Source organism: Hippopotamus amphibius, chromosome 15 (assembly GCF_030028045.1).
Source record: "Hippopotamus amphibius kiboko isolate mHipAmp2 chromosome 15, mHipAmp2.hap2, whole genome shotgun sequence".
In the NCBI taxonomy this organism is placed as follows: domain Eukaryota; kingdom Metazoa; phylum Chordata; class Mammalia; order Artiodactyla; family Hippopotamidae; genus Hippopotamus; species Hippopotamus amphibius.
This window is the reverse complement of record NC_080200.1, coordinates 14,960,639-14,982,180: the sequence shown is the minus strand read 5'-3', so window position 1 is coordinate 14,982,180 and position 21,542 is coordinate 14,960,639. Positions and strand designations below refer to the sequence as shown.

The window sequence follows — 21,542 nt, the reverse complement described above, 5'->3', positions numbered from 1 at the left end:
TATGACTCCTTTTTTGCCTTTACCCCTCTTTCTGTCCTATACCCCTCCCCATCACTGGCTGTGTTACCCCGTGTGGACCCACATCCCCCACCGGGGCAGTCAGGAATCACGACCTCAGTCTTCTCAGATGAGGGGACACTCTTAGGTGCTGGAGTAAGAGACTGGGGATTGAAAGGGAGATTTGGGGGAAGAAGGGAATGGAAAAGGCCAGAGGGGAAGATCTGGAAAAGGGGCCTGAAAGATGGGGACGATGGAGACAGGGGTGAGGTGAGGAGATGTAGAAGCTGCTCCCCCAAGTCTTCCTCCTCCACATCCTCTCCCAGGATGTCAGCAGGGGGAGCCTTTGAAGGATCCTCCATGGCAAGGACAGTGTTGTCCAGTGGGTAGAGCTTCAGGGTTTGAGGACCCTGGGTTCCCATACTAGCTCCAACTCCCACTCGCTGTGTGATCTCAGGCCAGTCACTTCACCGCTCTGAGCCTGTTTGCTCATGTGAAAAGTGGGGACAACACAAGTCTCTCCTCTGAGTGGGGAGAAGCATTTCAAGGTAAGCCTCCAATGCCCCCTCCTCCTCCAGAAGCCTCCCCTATCCCCCTCCCATTTGGTGTTCTGACACCCCATCCCTCCTGCCACCTCAGCGCTGACCCAGAGGTTTAGAAATGTCTGTGTCCAGCTCTGTCTCCCAGAGCCTGAGATCTCCTTGGGGCTGGGCCATGTGTTGTGGTAGCACAAAAGGGGTGTTTCCATGGGTTTCTTGAAGAACTAGAGTCCTGGAGAGGGTCTGAGTAGTGTAGGGGCATGCAGACCAATCTTGGGGCATCCAGAGGCCTTGCTGGTGGATGAGGCAGGGGCCAGGAAAGGATTTCCCAGGGGCAGAACCCTCTGAGAGTGCAGAGCAGGTCTGAAACAAAAACTAGGACTCAGATCAGGGGCTAAGACAAAAAGCCAAAACTCAAGTCTGATTCACATCCTGACCACTGTGGACCAACTAGAGGCAAATCACTGCCCTCTTGGGACTCCTTTTACTCCATCTGCAGATTTGAAGGAGCCTAGGAGGGCAGGGGGCGCTTCCCACACTTTACCCAGGGAGCCCTTCCAGGTTACCCCCACCCTCATGGGTGCTAGGCTCCCTACTTTAAATATATATATATATATTTATTTATTTATTTAGGCTGCATTGGGTCTTCGTTGCTGTGCAGGGCTTTCTCTAGTTGTGGTGAGCGGGGGCTACTCTTCGTTGTGGTGTGCGGTCTTCTCTTGTTGCGGAGCACGGGCTGTAGGCGTGCAGGCTTCAGTAGTTGCAGCACATGGGCTCAGCAGTTGTGGTGCACGGGCTTAGTTGCTCCGTGGCAAATGGGATCTTCCCAGCCCAGGGATCAAACCGGTGTCCCCTGCATTGGCAGGTAGATTCTTAACCACTGTGCCCCCAGGGAAGCGCTAGGCTCTCTACCTGAATGCCCCGGGGCACGAGGAGTTCCCTGTCTCTCTCCGGCTGCCCACCTATTTCTGAGTGTCTTAGTGAGCCAGGTTTAGGAATGCCCACACCCTTCATTCCCAGGAGGGGGTAAGGCTGCCAGCGCGTTGGGGCAGATGCGAGGTCTTGCTGGGTAATCTGGCCTTGCGGAGCCTTAGTTCGCTTTCTGAAAAATAGGAGCAAGGACGTATAAAGTGAAAAAGGGCGGAGGGTCACGATGCACCCTCTAGGATCAGCCAAGACTGCGGACAATGACCGCTTGGAGGCGGAGTGCCCGGCCAAGGCTTTGCCTCTTGCGCCCCCTTGCGGCCGCCAGGGGACCGACGTACGCCACGCCTGAAAGGCAAGCCGACCATGCAAATAAAACGCAAATTAACCAGCACCTCCGTGAGCCCTAGGACTTGCGGTGGCGGGGGATCTGACAACCCACAGTCCGGCACAGACCTCTTTGAGAGGACTACTAGTCGCTGGCTAAGGTCGTGTTCAGGGGCTGTGGGTGACAGGGAGCCCTCAAAAGGTCTAGGGCACCTCATGACTGCCCCCCACTAGCTCACAGCGCCTGACCCGTCCAAAGCTGTCCCTGGGATACATGCAGTTATCTCACTTAGCTGCCTGTCTGTCCAGTGTGTCTGAGACCTGGGGCCAGGGTTGGTCTCTCTGACTTACCAGGGCATCCACTGGCCAGGCAGAGCCTGGCTCAGAGACAGCAGTCAATGTCTGCTGGATAAATGGCTGCATGGTGGAAGGAGGCATGCACGAGAGGTGCCTGCAGAGTGGGTGAAGAGTGGGAGATGAGTTTGTGGGGGCTACACACCAGGCAGGGCCTAAAATAGTGTGAACATGAGGCTCCTCCCTCCACTCAAACTGAGCTGGGGCAGAGGGAAGGCAGAATGGTGGCACACAGGCCCCCAGTACACCCTAGGAGAGGAGAGAGGGCTGACCCTGTTTCCTGGTGGTGGGAGGCAGTTATTTCTCAATACCTCCTGCACCTCTGAACCCCCTCCCAGGTCCTCAGGCCCCTCTACAGCCCTGATACCCCACCAGGATCCTCTGTGTCTCCTCTAGGAGACAGGTACCCTTGGCCTTCGCCCACCCCTCTCTCCCAACCACTTCTCTGTGCCAAGCTGGGGGAATCCTCCCAGAGCAGTGGTCCTGGACCCACCCGAGCTGTACCCTCAACAACTCCATTCTGATCTTCCTGATACATTTTGCTGGGCACTGTGTTGGCACGCAGCTAACCTTGGAGGTGTACAACCACGGGCCATGATCTCCCAGGCTTGGAAATCGCAGAGATCACATCAGTGTGGGCTCGTCTCAAGTCAGCAGAAACAGACTCAAAGCAAATTTTGGCAAATACAGTAATTTTAGGGACTCATGAAACTGAAGAATTGAGATTTTCTAGTGTCAGGTACAGCTTGATCCAGGCCCCCAGGCATTGTTCTCAGGTACCCCATTTCATCACCAACCCCAGAAGGAAGATGGTACTTTTTGCACTTTTCCAGCAAAATCCTCAGGGAAGACCTCTCATTGGATTACATGCCCATCTCAAACCAATCACTATGACCTGGGAGATAGGGGGATTCTGATTAGCCAGGCCAGGGTCCCACATCCACCCCTGGAGTTAGGATGGCTTCTCCATACGGCGTGAGCCTGGGGTGGGCATTTCTGCTTGAGGCAGAAGGCAGTCCAGGCAGGCAGGTACACAAATGTCTGCCTCAGCCTGTAGAGAAGGTCCAGTCCAGCCTTCCTTGTTGAGATGGAGAAAGGTAGGACCAGAGAGGGTCAGCGCCAGACCCATGTCACACAGCATGTCAGAAGCAGGGCTGGGACCAAACTAGGCTGAAGTCTACTCTTCTCTGTGTGATCTCACACAAATCATGCCACCTCTTGGAGCCTCTCTTTTCCCATCTGTATCTGGGGTGACATCTGCCTGTGTCACAGGGCCATCTGAAGATGAAAGATGACCCTTGTGAAGCCCCCAGCACGGATCTGGGCACACAGCAGGTGCACGATCAGGACTGTCATGGTGGCAGTTATAGGTCTGAGGGGCCATGGCCATGTCCATGGCCAGTGGGGGGTGGGTAAGAATCCAGAGGCAGTGAAGCCTTGTCTCAGGACATTCATGGCTGACCCGGAGACTCCAGGCTGGAGCAGGAGGAACGCGCTGGCCACACTTGCTTGGTCTTCCGTCCCTGCCAAGTCCCACAAGGCTGTGTCTGAGGGCCCAGCTTTGGTCGGGCTGGGAGGCAAGAGATGAGGGTTAAGGCGGTCTGAGAGACCCCCCAGGGCTGCAGGGTAGCCCTGATGAGGTGGCATCTGAGGCAGGATCCTGGGCGGGGCTGAGGGAAGAGGTGATGCGCTAGGAGTTAGAGGGTCTGGATGTGAATCCTGGCATTTCCAGTCACAGGTGGTGACCCTACCTCGCCTCTCGGAGCCTCAGTTTCCTCTTCTGTAAAATGAGGCTGTGTAGGACTCTGGGCCTGGAGAAGCAGGAGAGGCCAAGACTTGACCCTGTGAAGCTCACCTACAACCCTCGGCGGGGTGCAGTCTGGGGAAGAGTGAGAGTGGAGACTCTGAGAGCGGGGAGTGGGGTGGCAGTTCTGGCGAGGAGCAGAGCAGGGTCTGTAGGGCAGAGGTGGGGTCAGGAGGAGCCACAGGGCATTTTGTTCTGAAGGGGCACAGCAGTGGAGGGACTAGAGGGCGAGAGGGACCTGGGCACAGGGGATAGAATGGGGGAGATGGTGGGGTGTGGGTCCAGGGCTGGTGGGCAATACTGGGTGGGGAAGGGGGGTGGGTTGATGACCCCCTTGGTAGCCCCTCTTGCTCCAGGCCCTCCCAGATGTCCCCCAAGCGATGCCACAGTCTGTGGGATTGCTCACCACCCCTACGCCCAGAGCGAAGCCTGGCACACAGCAGGTGCCCGGTAAGAACTGACAGCACACCCATGTACTCTGCTGTGTCCTGGCTCTCAGGGCTGCTGCTCTATCTGCTGTGGGGGCCCTGTCCCCACCCATGCCTCCCCCGACCCCCTGAGAAGGCCTCCAGAGCAGAGAGCACAAGCAGTTGCTCAGTCAGTCCCTTGGGCACCTCCAGTCTGCCTGTGTCTGCCCTGCATGAGCACAGAATAACAAGACACGGCCTTTCTTGGTGCCTTGCTCTCCTCAGGTGGTCAACCACACCTCCCAGTACTGAAGCCCTCCTGCAGTCCTCTCCCATCTGGTCCTGGTCCTGGCCACATGACTGGCCTTGACCAATGGGACACCTGTAACTGAAGCAAAGGAAGGCTGCATGAACACATGCACACCAGGCACCCAAGAACCAGGAGAAGCCTGGACTGTCCTGCTGGAAAGGCCACGTGGAAGAGAACTAAACACCCACCTCCCCCTGCCGCCCACAGCAGCAGACAGCACTATTCAAGGGCCAGATGTGAGGCTACCTCTGACCATCTGGCCCTATCCAGCTCCCACATGAGCCATGAGTAGTACCAGGTGAGCCCAGCAAAACTGCCCAGCTGAGTCCGACCCAAATTGCAGAACTGTAAGCAGGCAAATGATTGGTGTCATCCGCCACTAAGTTTTGGGATAGTTTGTCATGTAGCAGTAGCTGACCACTACAATATACATCACTGTATGCAGCTGCGCCTAATGAAGCACTTGGACAGAAGGGAAAAGCAGAGGCCAGAGTGGGGAGGGGCTCGCTCAGGGTCACACAGCAGGTCAGCAGTAGAACGAGAATTCCAGAGCTGGATGGATAACCGCCCTTGCTGGGCTCTGCCTAAGATAATGTGTGTGGATAAAGCAGGCAGCGGCATGTGGCAGGGTGGGGGCCCTCCTCTGTCTTGGGGGGCCTGTGGGATCCGGACAGGGCCTGTGGCCTGGATAAAGGGCAGGAAGATGACAGAGAGCACAAGGGAGATGGGCTGACAACAGGCCTGAGCAGCAGAGGGCAAGAGGTTACCCCACCCTCTAGCCTCCCACGGATGAAACCATCCTGCAAGCCCAGGGAGAAAACCCGAGTGGTTAGTCAAGCACGTCCCTTCTTGGATGCCGTGAGGGTGGGTTAGTTTGGAGCATGGAGCACAGAGAGATTCACCACCCCACTTGGCACTGACCTGGGTCAGAGGAGCCAGAGCACCTCCAAGTCTCTTCCAGGATCAGGCTGAGGAGGGCGGGGGCGGTTCCTCGGGGCTGGAATAAAACATGTGCAGCGTCCATGAGGCTGAGGTCAGAGGCCATGAGGCCTGCTTGGCTAGGCTGGATTGTGCATCAGGGTCACGCTCCAGTCCCCCAAGACCCCTGGCCTGAGCCTTCAGGGCATCCTCTGTAAAAGTGGGACCAGCCACCCACTTCAGAGGTCATGGCTGGGGCTCATGGAAGACTGAGAGCTTCAAACCCCTGGGGCTTGCAAAGAGATGCAATAGCAGGTGAGCAGCTACAACGGAAGCTGCTACTGGTGTCTTTCAGAGGCACGTTGCATTTTCGTGACAGCAGGCACAAGCAAGGCTTTTGGAAGCACCTGGGAAACTGAGTTAAAAGTAAAAGCTATGGTTTCTGAGGCCGTACTGGGTAGTGGGGGAGGGCACTGTGCAAGGCTTGACACAGTAAACTCCAGTCCCAATGGCTGTCACCCACCTGAGGCAGAACAGCCAGAGCCAGATGGTTACTTAGTGCAAATGAACCATCGTGAACCCCTCTCACGCCATCCTCAGAGGGCAGGTCGCTGCTGCACACCCCTTCTTACACATCTGCAAGGCTTTTTTTGGTTTTTCGTTGTTGTTTTTTGTTTTTAAGGCTTTTTTGGTTTTGACAGTTCTTGTGTCTCAGTTGTCACAGGCAGCAACACAGGGTTTTTTTCTTTCTAAATGCCTGGTGGGGGACAGGCACACCAGAACCCCACAGTGCAGGAGCCAGACACATCTCAAGGTCCAGTGACGGCTTACAGCATGTGCGTATGTGTTCAAATGCATGTTTATTAAGTTATAATGAAAATAAAAACAAAAAGAGCTACTGCTCCAAAAACTTTCTCCCCAGTACGTAAGAACTGTAAGCACTTCTCGTTTTCAGACCGTCTGGTCATCGGCTCAAAGCCTCTTTCAGCTTCGGGGGCCCTCCCTGCTTCCCTTGAGGCCCCTGACAACCTCCCTGACCCTGTCTCCTCTTCACTCACCCACTGCAGCCACACCTGCCTCAGATGCTTCTCCAACACCCAGCTCATCAGGCCCAGGGCCTCTGCCCTGCCCCTGCCACGCCTGGAACACCAACCCCGGGCCATCTCTGTCTGGATGTCATTCAAGCCTCTGCACGCACCTCTGCCACCTCGAGAGGCCCCCACAGCCCTTTTCCTCCTTCCACGTGTCTGAAATGTTCTTGTCTGTTCCATGTTTACCTGGTTGCTGTGTGTCTCCCCGTGAGGCCATGAGCACACCTGTCTGTCACTGCTGTGTACCCAGCCCTCAGCCCAGGGCCAGGCACACGGCAGAGCTCAGGAGCTGGGTGCCGAGTGACAACTCTCCCGCTACAGACGCCAAAGGACGAGAGGAAGTCACTGGCCACCGTGACATGAAGAAAGGGCGTTGTCTAAGGAGCGAGAAGTGGCAGTTCCTGGCTGAGCAGCGAAGGTCCTTACAGCAAGGAGGCTGAAAGCAGCAGGGACGGGCGGTCCCAGGAGCTACCTGTGGCCCTGGGCTGTGGCATTCATGTGGTCCCGGATGCTGATGGCTTGTTTGAGGAGACCCTCCACGCTGCGGAAGTAGACGCTGCTGTCGACAAGGTTCTTCACGGCGCTGAAATGGGAGGATGGACCCAGTCAGCAGCACCACGCTCTCTTCACCCCCCAAGCAGAGCTCAGCGGATACCTGTGCAGGCCAGGTGCTCATCAGGCACCTAGAGGATTCCATGTGCCTCCCTGAGGGTTCACTGTGGGCTTAAAGTTTAGATTTCCCTATGCAACAGAGCACTGGATGGCAAGAAGCAACTTTCGCTCCACAGCTGCTAGACCACCGAATGCTTTGAAGGAGCTACACGCATGCAAAGATGACCTCACAAATATCTTGCTCTCCTCTTAGGTAATCTATTCCTGCCTCTGAAGGAAGTTTGTCAACTGGACTGTGAAAAGCTCTAGAGGTGAGTTTAGACTCACTGCTGTTAGAGAGGCACTACGCAAAGCTATGCTAAGCTCTGGTGTTGGTGCTACACTGATGAATGTCTAATGAAAATGTCCCTTCCAGGGACTTCTCTGATGGCACAGTGGTTAAGACTCCATGCTCCCAATGCAGGGTTCAATCCCTGGTCAGGGAACTAGCTCCCACGTGCATGCGGCAACTAAGAGTTTGTGTGCCACAACTAAGGAGCCCGCATGCCTCAACTAAGGAGCTCACGTGCCACAACTAAGGAGCCTGACTGCTACAACTAAGACCCAGTGCAACCAAATAAATAAATAAAAATTAAAAAAAATATATATATACATTTAAAAAAATGTCCCTTCCAACAGCACTACAGGAACATATTCACCAAGACACTCGGGGCCTTGCTAACACCAGAAAGTTGCCTGTGCAACAACACTTGCAGTAAAAATAAATGGGTGGTGCGGTGGTTAAGAATCCTCCTGCCAATGCAGGGGACACAGGTTCAATCCCTGGTCTGGGAAGATCCCGCATGCCTTGCAGCAACTAAGCCCATGCGCCACAACTACTGAGCCTGTGCTCTAGAGCCTGTGAGCCACAACTACTGAGCCCACGTGACACAACTGCTGAAGGCTGCACACTTAGAGCCCATGCTCCGCAACAAGAGAAGCCACTGCAAAGAGAAGCCTGTGCACTGCAACGAAGAGTAGCCCCTGCTCGCCGCAACTAGAGAAAGCCCGCATGCAGCAACAAAGACCGAGCGCAACCAATAAATTAATTTCAAAAATAAATAAATAAAAGGGTTGTTTTAAAGTCCTTCCATTAAAGACAAAGAAATCACTCCCATTTATTATCAGTCAGGGACCTGCTTGAAAACAGGCATGAGATCAAAGAGGGGAGCCTTGGCTGCCCCGCACTCTGTTAACTTCCTCATCTGACACCACCAAGTGTAGTCAGCTTTCCCAGTGTCGATCCACCTCGATAAAAAGCTGTCTAACACAAGCTCGCTGCTGAATAGTTCACCCCAACCAATATACCAATTTAATACCTTTTAGTTTTACACCAACTGTTAACACTATATAAAGCATTTCGACAACTAAAAGGGCACTTTCATGTCCATAAAGGAAACAGTCTTTCAACATTAGAGAAATTCACATCTCACTAAAGAGAAGGGCTCAGAGAAGACTGGCCCCCTGCCTGGCCTAGGGCAGTCCAGTGGAACATTCTGGAACATGATGGACACGTTCTTTATCCACTGAGATGGCTGCTAAGCAACTGCAATGTGGCTCATGAGACTGAGGAGCTGAATCTTTCATTTGATTTCATTAAAATTTAAGTGTAAACAGCCACCTGGGATCTGGGCTCCTGCACTGGACAGCATGGCTAGAGGAACTGGGAGAAAGTACAGACTTTGACTTGTTCCTTGAACCTGGACCTTTCTGATGAACTCTTGGCTGTCCAGGAGCCATTCAGCAGCTGTAGAAAAACTCCCATTTCTTTTCTACTCTTCCTGGAGCGAAGGAGAGTGTCTGTGACCACCATCCTCAGGAAGATGCCATCTGTCTGGGTCACTCACTTGTCCCAGCAGGCGGGTTAAGGCTGGTGATGGCAGAACTTGGCTCAGTGCCCCTGGTGGCAAGACTTCCTGTCAAGGAACCTTGGACCACACAACAGAAACAAGCAGGGAAACCCCACGGTGCCACAGAGAACTGCTGGGGAGCGTCTGGCCCCCACCAAAACAATCCACAGCCCACGCCAGGGGCACACAGTACTCCCAAGTAAAGTCACTAAACTCCCAAAGCAAAAGGAAAAAGCCAGGGCATGAAATTCAGTCATGGGGAACCAACAGAAGCACAGGAGGCCAGGCTGGCAAAGCTGCAATAATGGAGAGAAACACCAACTCCTGCTTTCTATTCTCAGGCACATCTTTCACTGGGGTTAAGAAAAAAATCTGAATATTTAGAGAAAGGTAAACAAACAAACAAAAATAATAAAAGGTATACCCATGGTCATAGCAGCTTTATTCAATAGTAGCCAGCACATGGAAGCAACCCAAATGTCCATCAACAAATGAATGAATAAATGGATAAAATGTGCTCCATCCATACAATGGAATATTATTCGGTCCTAAAAAAGGAAGGAAATTCTGATACAGGCTACAACATGGATGAACCTTGAAGACATTACACTAAGTGAAAGAAGACAGTCACAAAAAGACAAATACTGTGTGATTCCACTTATGTGAGGTCCTTAGAATAGTCAGACTCTTAGACAGAAAGCAGAATGGTGGGTGCCAGGAATATGGGGTGGATGGGTAGTTAGTGTTTATGGGGACAGAGTTTCAGTTCTGCAAAATAAAAAGAATTCTGGAGACGGATGGTGGGGGTAGTTGCACAGTATTATGAATGTATTTAATACTACTGAGCTGTACACTTAAAAATGGTTAAGGTGATAAATTTTATATGTGCATCTTACCACAATGTAAAAAACCAGAATGAAATAAAAATTTAAAAATAAATAGTCATATTCGTGTTTTGGCCCTCCCCTCCAGCTGCCATCCACCCCACCAGCCAGTCTGTGGCCCTGACTGTGGGTGGGAAACATTGGTCCCTCGAGACACCTCCCGGAGTCCTTAACACCTCCTCCTGTGACAGATGAGGAGGGGCCGAGGGCAGGGAAGAAGCCTGCTCAAGACACACACGGTCAAATAGTGAGAAGCACAGGTATGGGCTGGAACTTTACCCTGTGGCCAGGTGAGTCCAGATCCACATGTCCCTGCTCAGGTGGGTTCGGCAGGGCAGGGCTCACCGGGCAGCTGGCTGAGATGCCCCTGAATGCCTGGGGCATAGTAGGGCAGGCCTGGCAGTGGGGGGGCTGAGGCGCTCACCTGCAGGCGTACTCCACTGTGTAGATGGCTCCCTGGCTCTGCTCCTCCCACCGCTGCATGTCAGCCTGTGGGGGGTAGGGGGCTGTCAGCAGGGCCGGCTGCTACCTCCATCCTCCCAGCTCTCTGGGGATGGAGCACCCGAATACCAATCACCATGGCTGTAGAGACCGGCGCCCTCCAGCCCCAATCTTTCCTCCTGCAACTCCCACCCCCCATCAGTCTGGGCTGTGAACACGTGGCGACTATGGCTCAGGGCCTTCGTGCAGACTGTTTCCTCTGCCTGGCACATCCTTCCCCTGGTCCTCGTACAGCTGCCTCCTTCTCACCACACCGGTCACAACTAATACAGACCCTGCTGTCCCCGTCTATCAAATGTGCCCCATATCTGTCCATCCAGCCCCAACCTGGGTTGGGGACCATGTGCCTCCTCACTGGTGTCCCAGCCTTAACTCCTGCACCAACAGCCACTGCTGCACGCAACAGGCTCCAGTTCACAGGTGCAGACCCTGGGAGAGGTGGGTGGCTGGGGCACGGTGGCGGGGGTCTCACCTTATGCTGGGCCAGCTCGGGCAGAGAGCGGCGCACATGCTCCTGCAGCCGGTACAGGGCCACGGACGGCTCATTGGCCAGGACGTAGACACTCTCGGTGAACTTGTCCGTGACTGGGTCCAGGATCGACAGTGGGCAAAGTTGGGTGGGGGTAGGGGGGTTAGGGTGGAAAGGGGGTCAAGGAGAGAAAGCGTCAGACTCCTGGTTGCTCAACCCATGAGTCCAGCCAGAGTAGAAAGGAGTGTCCGGTGTCCCTCCCAGCAGCTAGGGCACCTGTGGCCCCGGTAATGGGTTGCAGGAGATGGTCACAGCAGGGCTGAACAACTCCCTCCGGGAGTCACAGAAGAGCCTCAATCTTGATGACATTATCGTGTGGAATTATTAACATGTGAATTTATGATCTTTCCCTTTCCAAACCCACTTGTAGTGGGCACTGCTGCCACCTGCTCAGATCCATTCACATTCCTTTAACCCCAGGGACAAAATCCAAGATTCTTCTTTGGATACCCACTGGTTACTGGACCCAAAAGTGCCTGGAAGTTTACATGGGTGGCTGGTTCTCAGCCATGACTGATCACCAAGGGGTAGGACTGACCACCCATGTCCTGTGCTGTGTGTCAGAACAACTGTAGGAACAGATTGTGGCTTCCTTCTGCAGGATTTTACCTGAGGTCGCTCCTTGCTCCGCCTCCTCCCCGGCCCCATCCTATGTCCCCCCCCTTCCTGTGGGGTTCTCTTGGTAAGTTAATTACACACAAATCCTCAGCCCAGGGTCTGCTTCAACAAACAGCAGCCAGCAGGCTGTCCCTGCCCTTCCTACCCCATCAATGAGCAGATCCTGCCTGTTCAGTGGCAAAACAAAGCCCAGAACTCACCCATTCTTAACACTGTCCTGCCCTCCCTGGTCCAGGCATAGCCATCTCCCACCTAGATGCCAAACTCAACGGCTCCCTGGTCTCCCTGCTCTCCCTCCTGCCAACAATCCAATCCCCACAAAACAGATGGCTTGAGCTCCTGATGAATGTATCAGACATGTCTCTCCCTTGGTTGAAACACTCCTATGACTCCTGTCAGCCAGAGAATTAAATCTGCCTTCCTTAACATGGCCCAAAAGGTCCTGTATGTTCTATCTGCTGTTACCCCCTCTCTGCCCTCCTCACCCTCCGCTCCAGGCACAATGGCCTCCTGGCTGGTCCTTGGACACTCTCAGCACTGTCGAAAAGAACTTTCTGCAATGATGGAAAGGTTCTATAATCTATACCGCCCAGGGACTTCCCTAGTGGCACAGTGGTTAAGAATCTGCCTGCCAATGCAGGGGACACGGGTTCGAGCCCTGGTCCAGGAAGATTCCACATGCCCTGGAGCAACTAAGCCCAAGCGCCACAACTACTGAGCCTGCATGCCACAACTACTGAAGCCTGTGCACCTAGAGCCTGTGCTCTGCAACAAGAGAAGCCACCACAAAGAGAAGCCTGCTCACTGGAACAAACAGGAACCCCCACTCTCCGCAACTAGAGAAAGCCTGCATGCAACAACGAAGACCCAACACAGCCAATAAATAAATAAATAAATACTTTTAAAAAAAGTTTATACTGTCCAATATGGTAGTCACTAGTCACATATGGCTACTGAGTGCTTGAAATGTGACTGATGTGACTCAGAAACTGAATTTAAAATTTTACCTAATTGTAATTAATTTAAATATGCATAAGTACTGTGACCAGTAGCAACTGTATTGCAGCAGAGCTCTGAACACTTTGCCACCTTGAGGCCTTTGTACCTGTTGATCCCGCCACTGACATTCCCTGCCACACCCCCATTTTTCTTCATCCCTCATGTCTCAGCTCAAATGTCACCTCCTGGGGAAGGCCTTCCCTGACCACCAAGCTTTAATCAGATGTCCCTTCAGCCTCACTCTCAACCTCAGCACTTTGTTAATTTCCCGTATACTTAAATTCTCATTTTTTAAAAAATTTTATATTGGAGTATAGTTGACTTACAATGTTGTGTTAGTTTCAGGTGTAAAAATTCTGATTCTTTATTAGGTTACATGTTTACCTAAAATTTGATTTGTGAGGGCAGGGGCTTCTCTGAGCCTGTTTCCTCATGTGCAAAAATGGAATGATAGCAGTACCCACCTCAAACTTTGCTACAGAGTTGGACCCCACGCTCTTGCCCGGGGCAGTGTAGCTGGTGAGGGAGAGAACCCATGTGTGTCTGGGAGTCAAGGGAGGATGTGCACGAGTCTGTCTAGTTTGGGTCCGTCCAGCTCACCACTGTGCCCTGACTCAGGCAGAGCCCAGCCTGCCACCTCCAAACTACGTGTCGTCTTACCTTCTTAGGCCTCCTCATTTTGAAAATGAGCACAGTAGGTAACAGCTTACACTTCACAGTGCTGTTATTAAGGATGTGGAATTAAATGTACCTGTGACTTCTAAATAATTAACTAGTGGGAGTTGCCTGTTGGCTTAGTGGTTAGGAATGCGGGCTTTCACTGCTGTGACCAGGGGTTCGATCCCTGGTGGGGAAACGGAGATCCCGCAAGCTGCCTAGCGAGGCCAAAAAAACCAAAAAACAAACAAAACACAAAAAAACTATAAACAAATAAATGTGTAGGAAAAAAATTAACTAGTAAACGTATATAATAAAGTAACAAAGACATTTATACTTTAAAAATAGCTTGTAGCATTTTGTAACTTGTAACTGTGATTTACAAATATTTTATAAATCGAGGGAAACGTAAGCAAATACGTAAATACAAAGGCAACAATACACACAGCAACTGCCACGCCCCAAGCGCTCTTTCAATGCTTTACAAATCTCACGTTACTGAATTCTCACAAATATTCTGTGTGGGGAGGTAAGGAGACTATTATACTCCCCATTCTACAGATGACAAAACCGAGGCACAGAGATTTTCTAAAGGTTTCAAAACTAGTCAGCGGCCGAGCCGCGATTCCGTGGCAGTTCAATCACAGTTCCCAAACGCTCCCTCCGTGCCCCTGGCCCCCTCCCGCTCCCAGTCAAGCGCTGTTCTGCGAGGTCCTGACCCCTCCGCCCCGCCCGGGGCCCAACACCACCTTTCTTCCCCTTGAGCTGCATCTCGGGTTCCTCCATAGCGGCTGCTGCCCTATTCCGAGGACCGGAACCGGAAGTCCGGAAGTCGAGACAACTGCCTAAACCTTCCCTGCGAAACTGGTGGCGACACTTTTCCAGTTCCGGCACTAATTGGCCTGCCCTCCTCGATCCTTCGTCTACCCCGACAGGAGGAGGGCCGTGAAAGAGGCAATCGGGAGGTGGGTAAAGAGGGGCTGGAAACCCCTTGAAGTTCCAGGAGGGACGCTCAGGCGGGGTAGGGGCAAGGGCATCATCCTTTACCCAACCCCTTTTCCGGGGGCAGACAAATTGCGGGAGTATGCCACACACTGCCCACTTCGGGCTGTATAAACTCCCTTCTTGTGCCCCCGTGCTGCCACCAAATCCCTGCACATGCTCCTGAGCCCCCAGGAGCGCATAGGAGACATTGTTATGGACGGGGTCGGGAGTAGTATCGCTCCTTTAAGTCCCCGACGCCCTGCCTACTTCCCTCCCTCCTGGAGAAAGCCCGGCGCGTCTGTCCGAATGTGGAGCCGATTGGCTCGGTCTAGAGAAACCTGTGGGCGGGGCTGTGGGGGGGTGAGGGAGGACAGGGTCAGTGAACGCTTCAGGGCCCTCTAAGGCCCCGCCCACCCCTCGCGTTCCTACTAGGCTCCCTCCCTTTCAGCCGGACGAAAAAGCATAGGCGCGATTGCCTAGCTCGCGCCCCAGCGGAAGCCACGCCCCTCCCCAAGGCTTAAAGGGCCAGAAACAGTTCCTACAGTTCCAGCCCTTCCGCACTTTTGGGGGGCGGGGTGCGCAGGCGCATTGAGGAACTCCGGGGTGGGGGTAGCGGTCGCGTATCAAGTTGCTCTCTGTCCCGGCAGAAGCAGCCAGGGCGCAGAGGGTCCAGGCTCCATCTTGCTACCCATTACATCAATTGGAAGAGCAGAGTTTGTGAGTTGGGCCCCCAAGTTTGGGGGGACCCGGGCTTGCGGCGTGGGGTGACAGAGGAGGCTTGTTGGAGGTGAGTGGACCTCCTGGATTGGCTTGGGAGGGGCGGGTGGGATGCAACCAATCACATCTTTGTTGAGCTCTCACTCATTCTAGGGATACCTCCCCCCCAAAAAAACAGAGCGAACGTTTATTAAGATCTGCCCGTGTATCAGGCCTCCTGCTCATATATTTACAGACATGATTTTTTTTTAAGTCTCATTTCCCCATTTTATTAATGAAGAAACTGAGGCTTAGAGAAATTAAGTCATGTGCCCAAGTTTTCACAGCCTCTAAGTGGAGGCATTCAAACCCAGACGGCTGACCCCAGAGCCAGGGCTTTTAAGCAACGCATATTGTATGTGCGCCAGTGGTAGGGAGGAGTGGGCCTGAGAAGCAGTTGCACTCTGGTTTTAATTTCCTGGCTGAGTCTGAGTTTACCCACTCTCACTGTGTAAGGCTGGGTATGCAGTCAGTGTCTACTTAATGAGTTGATAATTATTGCCTTCTCTCCCCATTTGGCCTTCCACGAGCTTCCCCCATGGAGCCCACCCAGCCTGTAGAGGATCTCAGCCTGACCCAGCAGCCTTCTACCCCAGAATTCGGGGACCCTGAAGACCCCAGGGACGAGGCCCTTGACGGCTCAGACACTGTGGTCCTCAGTCTCTTCCCCTGCACCCCAGAGCCTGGGAATCCTGAACCAGATGCTGGTACCTCCTCACCTCAAGGTAGGATACTTACCCTGGACTCCTGCTTCTGGGATGCAAGAATGGTGGAATGTCAGGCCCAAGATGGGACTTCTGTCTTTGTGTCCCTTCACCTTGGATGTGTCTTCCATCTCCACCCTGTGCTTTTTTTTAAAATTGTGGTAAAGCCCACATAACATAAAAGTTACCATTTTAACCAGAATTGCTTACAGTTCAGTGGCAGTAAGTACATTCACAGCGGTATATAACTTCCACCTCTTTGTAGTTCTAGAACATTTCCATCACTGCCAAAGGAAACCCCAGGCCCATTAGCAGTCATTCCCCATTCCCCCCCTCCAGCCCCTGGCAAGCAAAAATCAGCTTCCTGTATCTATGGATTTTCCTGTTCTGGACATTTCATATAAATGGGTTCACATAACATGTGGCCTTTCCCGTTCTGGCTTCTTTAACTCAGCAAGCTGTTTTCACGGTTCATCCACATTGTATGGTGTGTCAGTGCTTCATCCCTTTTATAGCTGAAAGATATTCCATGGTAGGGCTGGACCACATTTAGTTCATTCATTTATGCATTGATGGACATTTGGGTTGTTTCCCTCTCAGTGACTGAACAGTGCTGCTGTGAACGTGCATGGACAGGTGTTTGTCCGAACACGATTTCACCTCTTTGGGGTAGATATCTAGGAATGGAACTGCTGCGTCAGATGATAATTCTCTTTGACTTAGTGAGGACCCAAGGGTTTCTTTTGACTGGAATCCTTGAACGTGTTAAACTCAGTCCCTCTGGGGCCTTTGTCCCTGCCATTCCCTGTGTGAAATGCTCTTCCCACACCTCTCCCCAGGTTTCTTCAACTGGCCAAGCTCTCAACTGGTGTCACCTCCTCCCTGACCACTTTCTCTAAAAGGGACTCACCCCCTGCCCTCCCTTCTTTCCACCCCTTTGCAGCTACTTTTCATTTCTCCTGAACACGTATTTCAACTTAAGCTTTCATTCTATTTCTCTGTTTCTGTCTGACTCCCCGGCTTGTGCATGGGCCCCTTGAGGGCAGGGACTGTCTCGTTTGTGCAGAACCTCACAGGGGTGGATGAGAAATCCACACCCTGGGCACCTGGGAGGGTGGAGTGAGTGGGTAGTGGAGCCAGGCACTGTCTCTGGTAGTTCCAAGCCCCCAGCGTCTGGCCTGAAGCCCAAGGCGTGCTGAGGAGAAACGGAGGCCCTTTCTCTCTCCCAGCAGGCAGCTCCCTAAAGCACTCCACGACCCTCACCAACCGGCAGCGGGGGAATGAGGTGTCAGCCCTGCCGGCCACCTTGGACTGTGAGTGGGAGCCCCATCCCCAAGGGGGAAAGAAGTAGCGGGCTGGCAGGGGCTGAGAGGAGCAACTTTGGACAGGGAGTAAACAGGGGCGTGGAGCACAGATGGGACAGGTGAGGACTCTGCCTCTCCCTGGCCCCCAGCCCTGTCCATCCACCAGCTCGCGGCCCAGGGGGAGCTGAGCCAGCTGAAGGAGCACCTGAGGAAAGGTGTGTGCCCACACTCCTGCGCCGGTGTGTCCGTGCCTGTGTGACCTCACGTGCTGGCGTGTGCATGTGGCTGCCGACGTGACCTGAGTCTCCACACGTGTACCCATGTCTGTCTGTCTGTCTGAGCATCTCTATGTGTGTGCATCCACGTGTGCTTCCCCGCCCCACATCTGACCCCAGCCGCCCGCCCCGCCCCCAATTCCGCAGCGCTGGGGAGAGTGGGCAGGGGTGCATCCCAGTGGTACCACCCCCCTCCTGCCAGGCGACAACCTCATCAACAAGCCGGACGAGCGAGGCTTCACTCCCCTCATCTGGGCCTCCGCCTTTGGAGAGATCGAGACCGTCCGCTTCTTGCTCGAGTGGGTGCGTCCCAGCCCGGCTGGGGGCTTCCTGGGGACTCGAGGGCGGGCCAGGGTCTCAGCTGAGTCTGCTGGTGCCGTGTCTGTAAGATGGAGCTGACACGGGGTCCCCAGGATTGCAGGGGATGACCCCACCCCTGCCTTTGCCCCCCCTTCTGTCACTGCCCCCTCCGTTCCCCCCAGGGTGCCGACCCCCACATCCTGGCCAAGGAGCGGGAGAGTGCCCTGTCACTGGCCAGCACGGGTGGCTACACGGACATCGTGGGGTTGCTGCTGGAGCGTGATGTGGACATCAACATCTATGACTGGGTGAGGTGCCACCCACTGGCCCTGGGCACCTCACAGGGTACCAGGCCTATTCTGGGTGCTAAGAACCCAAGACAGACCCATCCCCGAGCTTCACAGAGCTCCCAGTTTTTTAGGAGGGTGGGGTTAGCTGACACATCAACAGCTCAGATGTAGTGAATAACACTGTGTTGGCAGGTACACAGAGACCTAGCTGCAGAAGCCCAGAGGCCACCTGTAGAGCCAAGAGAAGTCAGGGCAGGCTTCCTGGAAGGAGGGGCATCTAAGCTGAGACCCATAGGAGAAGATAGATGGGCCAAGTGACAAGCAGGAGGAGGAACCACATTAAATTGGAGGGTGTGGGGTGTCATGAGAACCTGGAAAAGATAGTGTTGGTTGCCTTCTACCCCTGTCCCTGACAGAATGGAGGGACACCACTTCTGTACGCCGTGCGCGGGAACCACGTGAAGTGCGTGGAGGCCTTGCTGGGTGAGTGGGAGTACAGGCTGGCCTGAGGGGCCCCAGAACTCCAGTTAGCCCTGCATGAATCCTGAGGGCCAAGAAGGGTCTGAGCTCTGCTTGAAGAGCTCTTGGGATGGGTGGTCACTGCCTGCTTTTCCCAGAGGATTGATGTGGGGACAGGAGGTGGTAGGAATAGCACAGGGGTCTGGCCAATTGGGATGAGAACCCACACCCTGCGTGCCTCAGAGACCCTGGAGGTGGAGATTCTATTGGCCACATTTATCAGAGAGGTCAGGCTCTTGTCCAAGGCCACACAACAACCAGCAGACCTGTGGCTGCACTGTGGGTCATCACTGGACCTCCCGAATCTCCATGCCCCACCTGGGCTCCCGGTCCCCAGGTCCAGCCCGCTCTGCAGCATCTGCTCTGCTTTGCAGCCCGAGGAGCTGATCTCACCACTGAGGCAGACTCTGGCTACACCCCAATGGACCTCGCCGTGGCCCTGGGATATCGGAAAGGTCAGCTTGAGGCACACGGAGCCAGTGACAGGGTGCTGTAGGTGGGGTAACCTGCAGAGGGGTACACGGGACATCCCTCTTGGATGTCAGATACTAGCAGCGAAAGTGTTCACATTAGCAAACATCAAATGCCACTGTGGACTTGGCCTGGGCACGTGTTAGCCCCAGCTCTCGGGGCTCCCTCTGTGCCAGGGCAGGAGGCTGATGTCTATCAGTGACAAGGGCCGTAGTGGGGGGACAGGTAGGCACTGAGAGGCCCAACGGAGGCCCTGACAGGGTGAGGATATCAAGAGGGCCACAGTGCACGTGGCCATGGAGGCCAACCCCCTCCATGGCAAGAGGTGGGTGTGAGTAGGGGCTGTAGGCAGACCCCAGTTTGACTCCCCATTTCAGAAAATGGGATCCTAACAGAACCGACCCCTGCGGGCATGGGGGGTGTGGGAAATATCCCACTCCCTCCTTGAAGGAGTTTTATTCCATTTGAGACAAGTAATTCCTCACAGTCCCTCTCATCTTTTCATAAAAGTCCCAATTTGCCAATTTTGTTTGGTAAGGAGTATTTTTATAACTCTAAAAAGCCTCCAAAAATGCATTTTACAAACTTAGGGGAAATTGTGGTTCCTAGGAGGGGGGCCTGTGTCTTCCCAGCTGTGCTCTGGCAAGGACCTGGATTTCGCTGTGTGTGAAATGGGTCCTCCATCCAGGCCCCAGGGCTGAGGCCCCTATTTGTACCTTGAGGAGAAGGTACAGATGGGCCTCTGCAGCCGCTGTTCAGTTCATGGCCCACTTTTTTCCCTGTTCTGTTTCCAGTGCAACAGGTGATCGAGAACCACATCCTTAAACTCTTCCAGAGCAACCTGGTGCCCGCTGACCCCGAGTGAACACCGTCTGTCAGGGACTCAGACACTCAGGGAACACAATGGTCAACCCAGAGCTGGGGGAACCCAGAACTGGCTTCAAAGGCAGCTCCTGGACAGACGGTGGGAGGGGGCCCTTTCCAAGAGGAACCAATAAACCTTCTGTGCAGTACTTGAAGGACTTCACTGTGCTTCCTGGAGGACTTCCTGGAGGAGGCAGCCACCCAACGGCCTCAAGCCTTCTTCTCCCCTAGTACCCGCAGATGGTAGATGACCACTCGGCCAAAGAAATCAGTGGCATCCTCAAACGTCACTTTCAGCCGGTCCACCTCAGCAGGTGGCACAGAGAAGGTGTAAGCAGGGCAGTCAAGGGAAAGAGATGCCTTATCTTTTCCCACCCGCCAGCCCCAGCTCAGATTCTACAGATGTGCTGGGTGACCAGGCACACTGTGGGTCCCTCTGAAACTCTCACACAGAACAGTTTATCATCAGTCCATTTTACAGGTGAAACAGTGGAGACCTGGAGCCCACTTGCTCAACATTCACATGCCAGGGCCCCCAGCTTTCAGAGGCACAGACCACCCCACCCAGAGGCTGGGGCAGGATATCTGAAGTGAGTTGTTGTCCTCAGGATAAAAGTCCACAATCTTGCTAAGAGCCTCACTCCCCTGAGAGCCTGCAACAGAGAAAGGGGCAGTGAGGCCAGAGTGCCCCTTCTAATCCCCTACCTTCCAGGGCCTTCCAGTACCTTCGAGGTGGCCCTGGCGACTGGAAAAGCCCCCCTGGAACTGGATCTGCAGCTGGGAGACACAGATGCGCTGGGGAAACTCCAGTATTACCCACTGGGAGGGGCCCTGGAAGCAGACAGAGAAACAGAGGTCCGTGCTATGCCTTTCTCATTCACAGAGTCCACGGTGGGTGGGGAGCACGGGTTCCGTCCCTGGCCAACCTGATTGCCCAGCTGGCGTGCCCCCAAATTCTCAGGGCGCCCCAGACCCCTGATTCTGATTCACGCTAGGGTTGGAGGGTCCAGGGAGAGAGTGCCTTACCTGGTCTGAGTTCCAGCACGTCTCCTCGTTCTGGTCGAACAGGTGCTTCTTTCCGAACTGCCGGGTGTCACGATTCAGCACCGAACTCACCCTAGAGGCAACCAGAATCAGGGCGTGGAGAGGTGCTGAGCCCTGCGTCGAGGGCCCGCCCCTCCCTCGCCACCAGTTCCCCCATTTCTGTCCACTAGGAAGGGACTACACCACAGGCCAAGGGCCCCTCCGCTACTGCCCGCCCCGGTTCACAGCCGCATCCCCGCCTGGGGCTCTCACCTGCTCACGGTCTCTGGACAAACCAGAGAGTGGGTCATCTCGGCTCCACGAGGCCTGGAAAGTCTCAGAGCTGGGCTCGGTCCGGGTTCGAATCCCGGCCGCCAAAGCGTGACCTATGTTCACGCCTCAGAGTCCTCACGTCGTCACCTGTGGTCACCTGTAGCACGGCACAAGGACAGTCACTGCCTCGTCACTTCAGTCCTAAAACTCGCCTTGACCACCCCCGAACTGGAAAAATTTGGAGTTGCGAGGGCACTGCCAAAGACCCGAGGCCAAGCCTTTCCAAGTAGGTCCAAGGAAGGGAAACAGGTTTCCTGTTGGTTTCGAGAGCACTCGCTCCCTCTCGGAGCCTCAGTTTCCCTGCGGACAGCCTAGGGCGACTACAGCAAGACCCGGAACCGCGTGGACGCCGCGCAGGC

General features: G+C 54.1%; 3 protein-coding genes across 18 annotated transcripts; 1 reads left to right on the top strand and 2 right to left on the bottom strand.

Annotated features, from left to right (window-relative positions):
* Positions 1 to 17,715, bottom strand: BORCS8 (BLOC-1 related complex subunit 8). 12 transcript variants are annotated; one of them, XR_009049161.1, is made up of 7 exons: positions 15,839 to 17,590; positions 11,030 to 11,142; positions 10,481 to 10,545; positions 7,144 to 7,254; positions 5,584 to 5,659; positions 3,893 to 4,020; positions 1,655 to 3,711 (listed from the first exon to the last, which is right to left on the bottom strand). XR_009049161.1 is itself a non-coding variant. In XM_057708725.1 (7 exons), exons 1-6 carry the CDS (start codon positions 17,632 to 17,634, stop codon positions 5,626 to 5,628), a joined length of 468 nt encoding a protein of 155 aa, XP_057564708.1. In that variant the 5' UTR covers positions 17,635 to 17,715; the 3' UTR covers positions 1,655 to 4,020; positions 5,584 to 5,625. The 12 variants fall into 12 exon arrangements, 10 of the variants coding, with proteins under 10 accessions (XP_057564706.1, XP_057564700.1, XP_057564708.1 ...); XR_009049162.1 differs by having other exon boundaries at positions 3,893 to 3,952; XM_057708725.1 differs by adding an exon at positions 17,594 to 17,715 and having other exon boundaries at positions 1,655 to 4,020; positions 15,839 to 15,942.
* On the top strand, positions 14,811 to 19,974 carry RFXANK (regulatory factor X associated ankyrin containing protein). 5 transcript variants are annotated; one of them, XM_057708714.1, is made up of 9 exons: positions 14,811 to 15,131; positions 15,631 to 15,825; positions 17,037 to 17,117; positions 17,258 to 17,323; positions 17,586 to 17,686; positions 17,866 to 17,991; positions 18,390 to 18,456; positions 18,867 to 18,947; positions 19,758 to 19,974. In XM_057708714.1, the coding sequence occupies exons 2-9, from the start codon at positions 15,639 to 15,641 to the stop codon at positions 19,826 to 19,828; spliced, it is 780 nt and encodes a 259-aa protein (XP_057564697.1). In that variant the 5' UTR covers positions 14,811 to 15,131; positions 15,631 to 15,638; the 3' UTR covers positions 19,829 to 19,974. The 5 variants fall into 5 exon arrangements, with proteins under 5 accessions (XP_057564697.1, XP_057564698.1, XP_057564696.1 ...); XM_057708713.1 differs by having other exon boundaries at positions 14,943 to 15,131; positions 17,034 to 17,117; XM_057708711.1 differs by having other exon boundaries at positions 14,943 to 15,132; positions 15,620 to 15,825; positions 17,034 to 17,117.
* Positions 19,493 to 21,542, bottom strand: NR2C2AP (nuclear receptor 2C2 associated protein). The gene is made up of 5 exons (XM_057708727.1): positions 21,124 to 21,542; positions 20,854 to 20,944; positions 20,553 to 20,658; positions 20,413 to 20,480; positions 19,493 to 20,157 (listed from the first exon to the last, which is right to left on the bottom strand). Exons 1-5 carry the CDS (start codon positions 21,159 to 21,161, stop codon positions 20,038 to 20,040), a joined length of 423 nt encoding a protein of 140 aa, XP_057564710.1. The 5' UTR covers positions 21,162 to 21,542; the 3' UTR covers positions 19,493 to 20,037.